This window comes from Mixophyes fleayi, chromosome 8 (genome assembly GCF_038048845.1).
Source record: "Mixophyes fleayi isolate aMixFle1 chromosome 8, aMixFle1.hap1, whole genome shotgun sequence".
NCBI classification, from domain to species: Eukaryota; Metazoa; Chordata; class Amphibia; order Anura; family Limnodynastidae; genus Mixophyes; species Mixophyes fleayi.
This window is the reverse complement of record NC_134409.1, coordinates 122,943,267-122,956,005: the sequence shown is the minus strand read 5'-3', so window position 1 is coordinate 122,956,005 and position 12,739 is coordinate 122,943,267. Positions and strand designations below refer to the sequence as shown.

The 12,739-nt window shown below is 41.4% G+C and overlaps 1 protein-coding gene and 4 non-coding genes across 5 annotated transcripts; 3 read left to right on the top strand and 2 right to left on the bottom strand.

Moving 5' to 3' along the window:
• Positions 1-3,634: 3,634 nt before the first annotated feature.
• Positions 3,635-3,714, bottom strand: LOC142100531 (small nucleolar RNA Z195/SNORD33/SNORD32 family). Its single transcript, XR_012678832.1, has one exon. It is a non-coding gene; the product is annotated as a small nucleolar RNA Z195/SNORD33/SNORD32 family (small nucleolar RNA).
• A 189-nt stretch (positions 3,715-3,903) lies between these two features.
• On the bottom strand, positions 3,904-3,976 carry LOC142100534 (small nucleolar RNA Z195/SNORD33/SNORD32 family). The gene has a single exon (XR_012678834.1). It is a non-coding gene; the product is annotated as a small nucleolar RNA Z195/SNORD33/SNORD32 family (small nucleolar RNA).
• Positions 3,977-5,384: 1,408 nt separating this feature from the next.
• On the top strand, positions 5,385-11,105 carry RPL13A (ribosomal protein L13a). The gene is made up of 9 exons (XM_075183372.1): positions 5,385-5,476; positions 5,765-5,851; positions 7,583-7,655; positions 7,865-7,930; positions 9,473-9,574; positions 9,716-9,801; positions 9,883-9,942; positions 10,029-10,151; positions 10,986-11,105. Exons 1-9 carry the CDS (start codon positions 5,462-5,464, stop codon positions 11,070-11,072), a joined length of 699 nt encoding a protein of 232 aa, XP_075039473.1. The 5' UTR covers positions 5,385-5,461; the 3' UTR covers positions 11,073-11,105.
• LOC142100533 (small nucleolar RNA Z195/SNORD33/SNORD32 family) lies at positions 7,437-7,511 on the top strand. The gene has a single exon (XR_012678833.1). It is a non-coding gene; the product is annotated as a small nucleolar RNA Z195/SNORD33/SNORD32 family (small nucleolar RNA).
• LOC142100530 (small nucleolar RNA Z195/SNORD33/SNORD32 family) lies at positions 7,697-7,776 on the top strand. Its single transcript, XR_012678831.1, has one exon. It is a non-coding gene; the product is annotated as a small nucleolar RNA Z195/SNORD33/SNORD32 family (small nucleolar RNA).
• Positions 11,106-12,739: the final 1,634 nt, after the last annotated feature.

Below are 12,739 nucleotides of genomic sequence, written 5' to 3'. Positions count from 1 at the left end.
AGGGCCATGGTTAGGAATTGGACTAATGACCCCAGTGCTGTAAGGCAGAAGTGCTAACCACTGAGCCACCGTGCTGCCCATGAAAATGATTCTCTATGCACTTCACCCGAACATCTCTCGGGCAATAATATATTCAACTCAAATTCAGTCTATGTTCAGCAAAGTGTGTCAGGATCTCTGGGATGTCACATCACCGATGTAAATGATGGTTTAATGTCACCGGTATAACATGAAAAACCAAACATGTCCTTTAAGAGGGAAGCGGGAAGCCAAACAATGGGATTGCCAACATTTACTGACAGATGGCTTAGTGGGTCCCCCCAAGTCCTGAGCTCACCTACCACTGCTCCTTCTGGAAGTCACTGGATAGTCAGAACTCGAGGTAAGTAAACTTTTGGGACTCGGGTTTACATATGGTTTCTCAGCCAAAACTGAAAATTTTCTTCAGTTACCCTTTAGGGGCTGGAAACTCTTTATCTTAAATTCACCCTTGTCATATAAAGTATATACTATTACTCATGGGTGTTTTCTTTACTAGATGGAGCTCATCTGTTGTCTTTCCAAGAAGCTGTTGAGCTCCATCTTCTACTTGGCCAAACTTCCATGGTGATGCACCATGTAGAAACTGGTGACCATAGGCAGTCTGCTTACTGGGGCTCACCAGAGGTATAGGGAAGTCTATACAGGGAGATTAAGGAGCATGTGTCATCCAGTCATAAACAGCCTCCACTGTGATGTTACAAAGAATAACGAAACTCCCTGGTTTTGTGTAGATTACCACTGGTTGAATGATGTGACTACATCTGACACCTATCCACTGACCGTACCAATGCTCTGTTGGATGAGTTGGCCAGAGGAAGGCGTATTCCACTCTTGATTGAATAAGGGGTATTGGCAGATACTACCGACCACAGAGGCTCAGGAACGATCGTAGTTCAGCACCCCATTTGCCTGTGCAAGGTCATGCTGGTTAGGGATGGAGAACATGTCAACCACCTTCCAGTGAAAACTGTATAAAAGACAGGTTGAAAACCCTACATATTTATAACATCTTTACTACCTCATCGGCTTTTTAAATAATTATTTCTGAGCACTAAACATCACTACTACTAAAGATCCTACTCTGTTACTGTGAGACACCCAGGCCCGGCGCTCCCATTAGGCAAGGTTAGGCACTTGCCTAGGGCGCCGGGCTCTGGAGGGCGCCACAGTATTCTAAAAGACTTTAAAACTGTGCGGCGACGATGACCATACCTGTCACGGCCGCCGCACAGCATTCAGATGGACGGGGAGGGGGGAAGAGGCTATTTTGTCACCACCGCCGCCTCTCTGCTCCGTCTCCTCCCCTCCACTCACTAGTGTCAGTGAGTGGAGGGGAGGAGACGGAGCAGAGAGGCCGCGGTGGTGAGACAAGGTAAGAAGGTAAGGAGAGGAGGGAGGAGGGCGGTGATTTTTGCGGGAGGGGGGGGGGGGGCGCCGCTTTTTTAAAAATGCCTAGGGCGCCGTGGACCCTAGCACCGGCCCTGGAGACACCTCTACCTGTCGTGTTGCTGTGACCTACAGGTAAGAGGTAATAATTCAATCCATCCCCTGGCTGTCCGGTGTTGGGCCCAGCTGAAAGTCCCAACACCATGCAAGCGCCCCAGAAGTCCTAATCCACAGTAAGTGGTGAACAGTTAACACTTGTCTTCAGTGAGTGGCTGGATTAGACAAGCGGCACCAGTCGGAATGGTCAAATCTGGTGAGTTACTAACATCGGTGAAAACAATAAACTGATATCCCCCGGCTCATCTGGTGGCAGAATAGGTCACACGCCACTTCTGTCTGTTTACCAACCACTGGATTTAACAATGGTATTTTCTCATAGAATATGGAGTAAATGTATCTCCACAATTTACCTCCAATTTCTTCAACTTCCCCTATGTAGTTAATTGACCACCATTTTTAAGCTAGCGCAGTGGTTAGCATTGCTTCCTCGCAGCCCTGGGGCCATGGGTTCGATTCCGACCAGGGCCCTATTAATGAAGAATTTGTGTGTTCTTCCCATTTTTGCATGGGTCTCCTCTTACAGTCGAAGAATATTGTGCTCTTGGGAGCACAAGTGTGCAAAAGTGCAACGGAAGGTAAAAAATGTTTTCTATTAAAAATAGAGTCCTGATCTCTTCCAGTTCTGAGCTGGTGCAAATTTCAAGTTCTTCTGTAAAATGGATATTTCCGACTACTCTTCCATATAGCAAGAAACGCCCCTAAAAACTCACCCTCTCCACTCCTTTATCTCATTTTAATAATTTCACTCTGCAGAATGAAATTTAATTTCGCACTACTACACGAACAAGGCGCATAGATGCGCCTACTCCATACTAAACAAGGAACAGCCGTGCTAAGTCTAACACTGGCTGGTGCAAACTACGTATGGACAGAAAGATTATATACCACCTTCTTCAACTGGGTGCGAGCTAAAAGCACTTTATATCTTGGTCTATATACACTACAGATCATTTCAACAGAAGAGAATTGTCTCTCATTAATTTCAAAATAAAATGCAACGAGCAAAGACCACCGTGGAAACAGTGCAGCATAAAAATCATTTGATCTCTATGTTATGTCATATAGTGTCCATAAGCCGCAAGGCTTAAGGTTATAATGGATAATATACAGTATGGGTGTGGTACATATGTCCGACAGTTACATGATCGACATTTATACGGTCAACGCCACAATATAGACAGGATTTGAAAGCCGACAATAATAACATTGACTCTCTTACTAGCTCGACAATTGAAATGTAGAAAGTATTATTAGGTCAACAATAATATCCCTATCCCTAACCCTATATTACATTTGAATAGTAGACCTAATAATACTGTCGACATTTCAATTGTCGACCTAAGGCCTGAGTCATTAAGGAAAGGAAAGCAAAAACAAGGAGTAACCTTGCACCTTGGCAAAATCATGGAGTGGGAGGTAAATTTAAAATGTGGGGACAGATTTCCCCTTGGGGGGAATTAGGTTGTAAGAGTCCTCTTTAATATCTCTCCCCATTGAACAAAGTTCAGATGAGTGGACTACTACATGCTTAACATTTAGGGGTATATTTACTAAACTGTGGTTCCTATGAACCGCCGATTCTTGACGCTTTCCTGTAATTTTTTATTTTAAGGCCTGCTAGTACACGGGATGTTCACTCAGAGGCTCACTTGATACATGCTTAGAAGATGCTTAAAAAGAAAGAAGTGAAAATAACAAATGACTATAAAGAAGATTTATGTTTGTTTTGAAAGTTTTTTTAAAGTTCTACTCTAACATTAAGGATAAAGTTAACAACTATGAAATATGAAGGGGAGGGGCGGAGAGCCTTTCTGCATACAGGACCTCAATAACCATGTCTGCCTTCAGTAGTGGTTAACAAAAACCGCCACCATTCAATTTTTCAATTTTAAGTGAACAAGAATAATGACAAACATTGAAAAGTTACGTTTGTTACGGTAAAAGTTGCCAGAAATGTTGATTCCTTCACAACTCACGACGACAACTTTGCGCCCTAAAGTTCAAATGAGAAAATATTTAAATACGCTTACACTAATGATTACAGTCTACTGCTATTATAGCAATAGCATTCAACTTTGCTAGTCTACTGGTCTCAGATGGTAGTGCATATAGCTATCTCATGGTCCTTAAACTCCAACGAGGAGCTTTAGGATCATCAATGACCAGCTACAAAGCAAAATAACACACGCTGAAAGCTCCAACACTTACCAAGCAAAACTTGTTTAGCAACAATTGCAGCAAGACAGCAAAGTAGATGTCCTCTGCCATCAATGACCAGGACCTGCATTAAAAAAAAAAAAAAATACACATCAAGCAGGGGCAACAAACGGCACCATTCTGTGTACGCTCCAATCAGCCGTCTCAGATGGTAGTGCATGTGAAATAGTTTCATAGTAGTGACTATGAGTATAGAGTCATCAATGACATGGCTGATTCAAAGTGCTTCATGCTATGGCCGGCATTACACTTACATTACTTAACTCTGTACTGTTCCAGCTAAATATTTTCAATCTTCATGGAGCTTCACTATCTAAAGATCAGAGGTTGTCTGTCCCTTTATAAACACACTAATTTGTGTTTTATAGTTGCATCAATTTCACTGACATTAACTTTTTTTTATAGTCTAACAGCAAATTCTTTTTTTTTTTTAAGAAAGCTTTCTTTTGGTAACTTACTGAATCATTTTATGAGCTTCATATGGGGAAGAAAAATCAATGTGTGACGACTTAGGGGCATATTTATCAAACTGCAAGTTTCTGGTGGGTTTGAAAAGTGGAGATGTTGCCCATAGCAACCAGATTCTTGTTATCTAATTGGTTACCTCGAAGCTTGATAAATTTATCCCTTAGAGTGGGAGTAAGCTGGTATATGGTAAAATGGGGAGGATCACACTTCTGTAGTTTTAAGAACACATGCATTTTAGTGTGTGAGAAACACAATGCACAATCAGAAAGCAGTGATGGTTGGGTGACAAAGAACTTTGGAGGCAGACAGGAACCATTTTTTTTTTTATTATTATTATTATTGTTTTTTTTTTTTTTAAAGCACTAACAACGTCTATTGCGTATTTCCGGATAACTTATACATGCAGAAATGGATCAATTGTAATAATGATATAATAAAGCAGAGATTATAGGGAAGCATTTCTTGCCCTGACATTGCTGGAAGGTTTTCACAGCAACCCAAATTCAGAAGATCTGCAATATTGGGTTACATAACTAGATATAAACACAATGCAACAAGTGATCAGGTGCCCTGGGTACCAAACAAGCTGCTCCCAGGCCCAGCAGATGTCTGACAACATGGACCCAGCACTGGCTCCCAATCCTGTACACTTTATATCAGTGTTAGCTAACCTGTGACACTCCAGGTGTTGTGAAACTACAAGTCCCAGCATACCCTTCCGGCAATAAGCTGCTATATATTGGCAAAGCATGCTGGGACTTGTAGTTTCACAACACCTGGAGTGTGACAGGTTAGCCAACACTGCTTTATACACAGCTGATAAAACATTGGAATGTTGGAATCACATACTAGCGTTCATGAAGCCAGCCAATAAGATATCAGCTTTCAGCTGACCTACTGAAAGCTGATATCTGATTGGCTAGTTTCACAGCTCAGCTGTCTGTCATGGATAAACGTCACGGGTCTCTGGCGGAGAAGGATCTGGACGCCAGGTCCCCGCCCACCTCTCTCAGCAACCAATGACAAAGGCCGTGCCCTCTTTCATCACTTCTGCCCTCACCTCTCTCAATAACCAATGTTAGAGGGCGTGCCCATTTCCATCACTTCCGCCCTCAACTCTCAGCAACCAATGACAGCGGGCATGTACCCTTCATCACTTCCGCTCCTCCCTCTTCTCTAGGAGACCCCGTGGCCAAGCGTGAGTCTCTTTCTCGCCCGGCAGCGCAAGATGGCGGACACAAAGGTGAGGGCTCCGTGGGTCTGTGGCGGAATGTGCTCAGAGGCTGTGTTATATGTGCGCACTATGTCCACCCAGTGACTTGTAGTATAATTAGGATGGTAATCCCCGGTATTCCCGCTCTCTAGCTCTCAGCACCGGGGCTGGTGGAGCTGTCACCGCTGTATACACTGGTTTAGGCCGCTCAATACATACACTCCCAGGTTACAATATATTGAGCCTTTTTTTTTGTTACTATAATGACTTTAAAATATTTTCACCATTACAGTTGTATAATTTTTTTCCCACCTATAGGCCAAAAAGGCGCCTGGAAATAAGAACATGGTCGGTCTCCCCGGCTTCTACAAGAACTCCAGTGGGGGAGTCAAGTCTTCGAATCAGGTAAATATACAGCGTGTATGTGGCTGACATTAAGTCTATATGTACTTACAGAGAAACTTTTCAAATGTTTTATCTGCTTATTGACCACCCCCTGTATATAAAGTGTACAGGATTGGGAGCCAGTGGTGGGTCCATGCTGTCAGACATCTCCTGTGCTGGGCCTGGGAGCAGCTTGTTTGGTACCCAGGGCTCCTGATCACTTGTTACATTGTATTTATATCTACTTATGTATCCTAATGCTGCAGATCTTCTGAGTTTGGGTTTCTGTATAGATATTGTAAGAGGGTTAATGAAATTCTGCACATAATCACCATTGTAGATAGATTTAGTGAATAAAGCTGTTCTTTTTGTTATTACTTTATAGGTATCTGTACCCCCATTTGTATCTAATTGTCAGTGACAGAGGGTGCTACCCCAAGAGATAATACTATAAGTACAGCCTTAAGAAGGAAGAGTTTTTGTTGTAGGGGTGCAAACTATTTTGTGCTAATTATTCTTTAATAAAACAATTATTCATAATTTACTAAAATCCATTATAAAACTACTAAAAATTGTGATGATACAGTAAAGCTTAGGGATGTTACAAAATGTAGTGTTTAAAAAAAACAATGACTCCTTTGGTTATTAAGGAATCTGGTTATCCCCAAGTGGTATCGCTAGAACTTCTGTCCATGTCAGGGCAATGACTGCTGGTCCTATGCCCCCCTATGTCCTCTGCATTATATTGGTACAAGTGATCTATTTATCCATGGATATGTTCCCTTGCAACAATAATTTAGTGTTTTGAAGAAGAGAAAAATGTTCCTTTTTACCCCAAAGCTGCTATGCAGCCCAATCACTGATCAGACTTTGCATTTTGTTTCTCAGATGCATAACAAAATGCATGAATTTAATGCTGAATGCATGTGTTCTAATACAGGTTTACTCTTACTCTAAGGGGCAGATTTAATTTCTGCAGTAACGGGGGTTTTGCTCTATTGCAGTTAATAGTCATTTTAACCCGTATTTCTGCTTGCAGCTCCCTGAGCAGAAATCGGCGTCTAACATTACCGTACTAACGGTAATATGGCGCAGGGCGTGTTACTTTCGGCTGTAATGCAGCCAATTGAATTCCCCCCTAAGGCTTTGCACATGAGTTTTTTGTTTTTTTCCATATAACCCCTGTAAAATTATTCAGTAGACTACTGAAAGAAAGCCCTATCTCTTTAAACAAAACAAACCTTAATTTGCTGTGGTAGATTAAAAACAGTTCATCCCAGTGAAATAGTAGTTGGTCTGTTTATGAAGGGGCACAACCTCTGATCTTTAGTTAATTTAGTACAGGTAACATCTGATCTTGCATAATATTACAGATGTGGAATAAGTCCTTATGTAATGGACAGGTTATATGGATCTTCTGAATACAACCTTCTTAATGGGAAGGTCTATGTACATTGTTCCTAGATTGTAAAGGCTGCTTAACAAGTACTGAACATTTCATATTAACCACATAACTTGTGAAGATTGAGAATCTTTAGCTGGAACAGTACAGAGTTAAGTAATGTAAGTGTAATGCCGGCCATATCATGAAGCACTTTGAATCAGCCATGTCATTGATGACTCTGGTGTTTGAGTTTCACTACTATGAAACTATTTCACATGCACTACCATCTGAGACGGCTGATTGGAGCGTACACAGAATGGTGCCGTTTGTTGCCCCTGCTTGATATGCATCTATTTATTTTAATGCAGGTCCTGGTCATTGATGGTAGAGGACATCTACTTGGTCGTCTTGCTGCTATTGTTGCTAAACAAGTTTTGCTTGGTAAGTGTTGGAGCTTTCAGCGTGTTTCATTTCTTTTGCAGCCGGTCATTGATGATCCTAAAGTTTTTCTTTTGAGTTTAACGACCATGAGATAACTACATGCACTACCATCTGAGACCTATGTATTAGTAAAGTTGAATGCTATTGCTATAATAGCAGTGGGCTGTAATTAGTGTTCGCGTATTTAAAGATTTTCTTTTGCATTTTAGGGCGCAAAGTTGTTGTCGTGAGATGTGAAGGAATCAACATTTCTGGCAACTTTTACCGCAACAAACGTAAGTCTTCAATGTTTCTCATTATTCTTGTTCACTCAATGAAATATTGAATGATGGTTCTTTTCTTAACCACTAGTGAAGGCAGACATGGTTATTGAGGTCCTGTATGCAGAAAGGCTTTCTCACTCCTTCATAGTTGCTTCCTTCATCCTTAATGTTACAGTAGAACAGTCACTGACACCTTAAACAACTGTCAGAACAAACATCAATATTCTTTAGGTATTGTCTTCACCTTTAGGCATCTACTAGTCATGTATCAAGTTAGTCTGAGTGAACATCCCATGTACCAGCAGGCCTTGTGCCGTGTGAAATGATAGTGTTGAAGCATAAGCTCCAGCGTACAGAAGGTCTCTGGCTCTAAATGATCTCTTAGGATAATACACATCCCTATGGACAACATTACTACTAACAGCCCTGAGGCAAAATAGTAGGATGTATCCGATTTATTAAATGCTGTAGTATAGTTACGTTCTTTTCAAGAAATAAGTGTTAATGGGTACAATGCTCTTACACTGCCTTAACCCCTTCAAGACCAATGGCATTTTGCAACTCTGACCATGGTATTTTGCTGACTGTTGCTGAAAATTAGCATTTAATTTCTTGGTGTACCCAAGCAACTTTTATTTGTTCACGACGTGCTGTCTTTAACACTTTCAACGTGCTTTATTTTGTTAGCTAGGGAAGGCTATACGAATGGCAAGACAGTTTTTCTGTAATTTTTCTTATGTTTACGTATCAAGAGCAATCCCAGATTTGAATAAAATGTTAATCCAGTTATCTGCTTACAGGGATAACAAATGTATAATCAAGATCTGAGGGATTTATAGGGATATAAATGGGACTTTTTCCTGGTTTTAAAATAATTTAAAAACTAAAAAAATACTTCCAGGAGTAATCTTTAAAGTGTGTCCCAATAATTTTTACCAGTAGTTCAGTGCACGCTGATATTTTTTTGTTTCTGGGGGGTTTTTTCTCCCGTTTATAGCCTCTAAAAAAATTCACATCTGTCATAATGAAGGGGGTGCGGATTTATTTTAGATGGGTAGAGGGTGCTCTACTTGTGAGAGCTTAGTGTCTACAAGTCCCCAATTTCAATCTTTTTTTTCATAGTTGTCAAGATAAGGGCTATGTGCTATTCTTGCCCATAGAGTTCTCACATTCCAAATATCCCTGTTAAATTGCTTGTTGGGTGACCCAGTTAAAGTAGAGAAGGAGAACACCTCATGCTGCTGTTAAATGGAGGTTTCCCACGTTATCATGCCCCCTGTATTTTAGAGCATTAACCACTGGTCACCAATGGCTCTTACAGCAAGTAAAGTTATGCAAATCTAGCAGCCATGGCTAGAAATGGCCTCCATCTGTCTGCTACTCTAAATACAGCTTGGTACCAGACCCTTTCTCCTATGCATTGTTTTGTAGATTGAAAAAACACCAAACATGCTAATAAACAAAGTGTTGTGGAAAGAAATATCTACTTTCCTAGAGTTTAGAGAATATTCGACTTGCAGGCGGCTTCTTACAAAGAACTCTCTTCTCCATCAGTGAAGTACCTTGCTTTCCTGCGCAAACGCATGAACACAAACCCTTCCCGGGGGCCGTACCACTTCAGAGCACCCAGCCGCATCTTCTGGAGGACTGTTAGAGGTAAATGGAATCTTTTTAGCCTGTTTTGAGTTGATTATGAGGTATTTTATATGGAGAGCTTCATCTTTTGAACACAAGGCAATGATTTCTCTTCTGACAACTGTTGCTACTGCTCAAACTAAATGTTCCCTTTGTGTTCAGGAATGCTCCCACACAAGACTAAGCGAGGACAGGCCGCTTTAGAGCGACTGAAGGTCTTTGATGGAATCCCACCGCCTTATGACAAGGTATAAAGAGATGTGATGCGTTTGTGTGACAGCACTCAAATTGTGCCAAAATAATTGACTTTTTTTCTTTTCCTTTGACAGAGGAAGCGTATGGTGGTCCCTGCTGCCCTGAAAATTGTTCGCCTGAAGCCAACACGTAAGGTATGTGATCTGGATTTATGTCTTATGACTGAAGATGAAAGCTGCATATGAATACCAATGTAACGATGTTGTGGGTCTTCCTGCAGTATGCTTTCCTTGGCCGTCTTGCCCATGAGGTTGGCTGGAAGTACCAAGCAGTCACTGCCACTCTGGAGGAGAAGAGGAAGGAGAAGGCCAAGATGTACTATGGCAAGAAGAAGCTGGTCATGGTAGGTATTGGCACTGCTGAATCACTTTGCTGCATTAGCGGACATTTAGTAACCTATTGGTGAATATTTGTGTTAGCCTTCATCAGCATTGCATCCAGACCAAATCTTATTCACTGTTTGGTATATGCCAAACGTTTTGCTAGGTTAAAACCTATTTGGGATGCGCTCCCCTATATAACATGCAAATATTAATGTTTCCTGTAGATCAAGAGACTATTGATAAACAGCACTGATTTCTCTGTAGTGATGACGAGTTCAATACAAACGCATCTAGTGTTTATAAAGAACTAACATTCTGCAGTCCTGTACAATAAACTGATACAAATGTAAACGAACAAAATATCTAAACCCCTATCCACCTAAGTCATGCCTGGTCAACCTGTGGCTCTCCAGATGTGAAACTACAAGCCCCAGCATGCTTTGCCAGTGGATAACAGATAGCAGCCGACGGGGCATGCTTGGACTTCAGTTTCACAACACCTGGAGAGCCACAGGTTGGCCAGGCCTGACCTAAGCTTTAAAATGACGCCTTGAACCTCCTAATTTCTTAGTGAGTTTCTGCAAGATGACAGAGTTCTGATTTATATTGACCTGCTCTGTGCAGTCTGGCATATCGTTTGCAGTGTTGCCAGAAAACTGACCGTGCAGAATTCAGGGTTTAGTATTATCGCTTTGCAATGTAAGCGTTAAAGTGAATTAAAAATTCCATATTTAATAGATGCCTTTTTATAATACAATGATTTGCCACTGGTAAGACTTACTGCAGCCGTCCTGGATGGGGGCCAGTGCCCTGTAGTTACAACGTGGATTTATATCTTTCTTTCCAATTTCCAGAAACTGAAGAAACAGGCCGAGAAGAACGTTGAGAGCAAAATCGCAAAGTACACAGAAGTCCTGAAGCAATATGGTGTCCTAGTTTAATTCACACTGATTTGGAATAAACATTTGAAGAAACTTTATGGGTGCTGGTCTTTCATGGATCTTTTGAGCAATCTGCATTAATGCATATATTGTAGTAACACCCTTGTTGGGGGGATCGCTTGTGGATAAGTTTAGTTGGCACTCTATCAGAAAATGTATTAGAAGCCAGAAATTGCAAGTATTCAATATTAAGCTTGCAAGTCAGTCTTTACTTGACTCCAGTCAGGTAACTTCTTGGTGTGATCAATTCTCTCAAGCCCAAAAATTCACGTTTTGCAGGGAATAAGACTAAAAAAAAAAACCAATAGCGTAGCATGTTACCTGTTGTGGTACTGACACTGCGGCCAGCTCCTGGGTGTACGTCTAACCTCTAAAGAGCACTCGTTACATATAAGTCACCATGCTACTGTACCTGCTCGGATTAATGCAAGATTGAGACATTGCTCCCCTACTATGGCAATCGTATTGACTATATTCGGAATTGGTAAAATATTAAATTGACATTACTACTAACTACAGTACATCTTTTCATATAGCATAAACATCTTACACAATGCCTTATATAGATTGTTTACTTGTTCACATCAGTCCCTGCCCAGTGGTGCTCTTAAGATTTTCTATGACAGCTTATGGTAACATTTTGGACTGGGTGGAAACTACACACAGACCACATAAACTCATGGCCCTAGTTGTGTGACAGCCATGCTAACTATCGCATAAGGAGATTGTCTAGCAGAGCGTACAAGAATAACTTTGGAAAGAACAGGAATGTGGCTTTTTAATTGGACGGGACAATTATGTAAGTGCTGGATTCAGCTTTGGTCTAGGGGTACATTTATATGGTGTTAAAGCTATGCACTTTAGTTTGAAATCTTGTTCTTGGCTGTCCCTAATTCACAACTTTGTTGGTGCTTTTTAAGTGTAATTTGTGTCCAACTGCACAACATTTAGGATGCAGCAGGGAAGTATCCCTTGCTCCATAATGGCACTGTCCCTGCCCGGTAGCCCTGTCTACCTCCTGGAAGATACGGCTGTGTTACATCACAGCAACAGTAATTGTCACTTCTACCTATAATGGCAATATCACGTGCATATGAAAGTATGGCGGCTTCGCAACGGGAAGTCTGAAACCACGTCATTTAATTGGATGAAATCAATGCTCCCATCTCCGTTGGTTCTCTAAAATAGATGTGAGGTCTTAATGGTAATCTGCAGGCCGTATAACAGGTAAGAATGTGGAAGTGCAATGAGTGGGAAAGGAAACTGCCCCATGGCCTTTGTACATGAGGATGTATGTGGTGACTTTGGGATTAGTCAGCCTCAGACTTGTTATGCCTTGGTAATTGTGGGAATAATGGCATTAAGCTGGCCACATGGCTGTGGGCATGAACCTATGATGGGCAGTGTAGTGGGAAGCATAAGATTAATATGTACATGGCAGTGTTATCACATCCAGCACAGGTTCATGTGCTAACAGCAGAATGCCCCCTGGCTACATTTGACAATGGTAGCTTGCCCTGTCCAACCTAGCTACGCTTCTATTAGCTTGGTGACAACATATTGCTGTCATATTATTGCACTTTCTGCCAGCAGGAACATGAGAACATAGCTGCAACTATTCTGGAATATCTTGTAGAGCTGACTTGCTATACAACACTCGCAGCTAC

Coding starts and splice junctions, on each gene's coding strand:
- RPL13A (XM_075183372.1), top strand. Junction 5,852..7,582: donor GAGTCAAGTCTTCGAATCAG/GTAAATATACAG, acceptor ATTTTAATGCAG/GTCCTGGTCATTGATGGTAG. Junction 9,575..9,715: donor CTTCTGGAGGACTGTTAGAG/GTAAATGGAATC, acceptor CTTTGTGTTCAG/GAATGCTCCCACACAAGACT.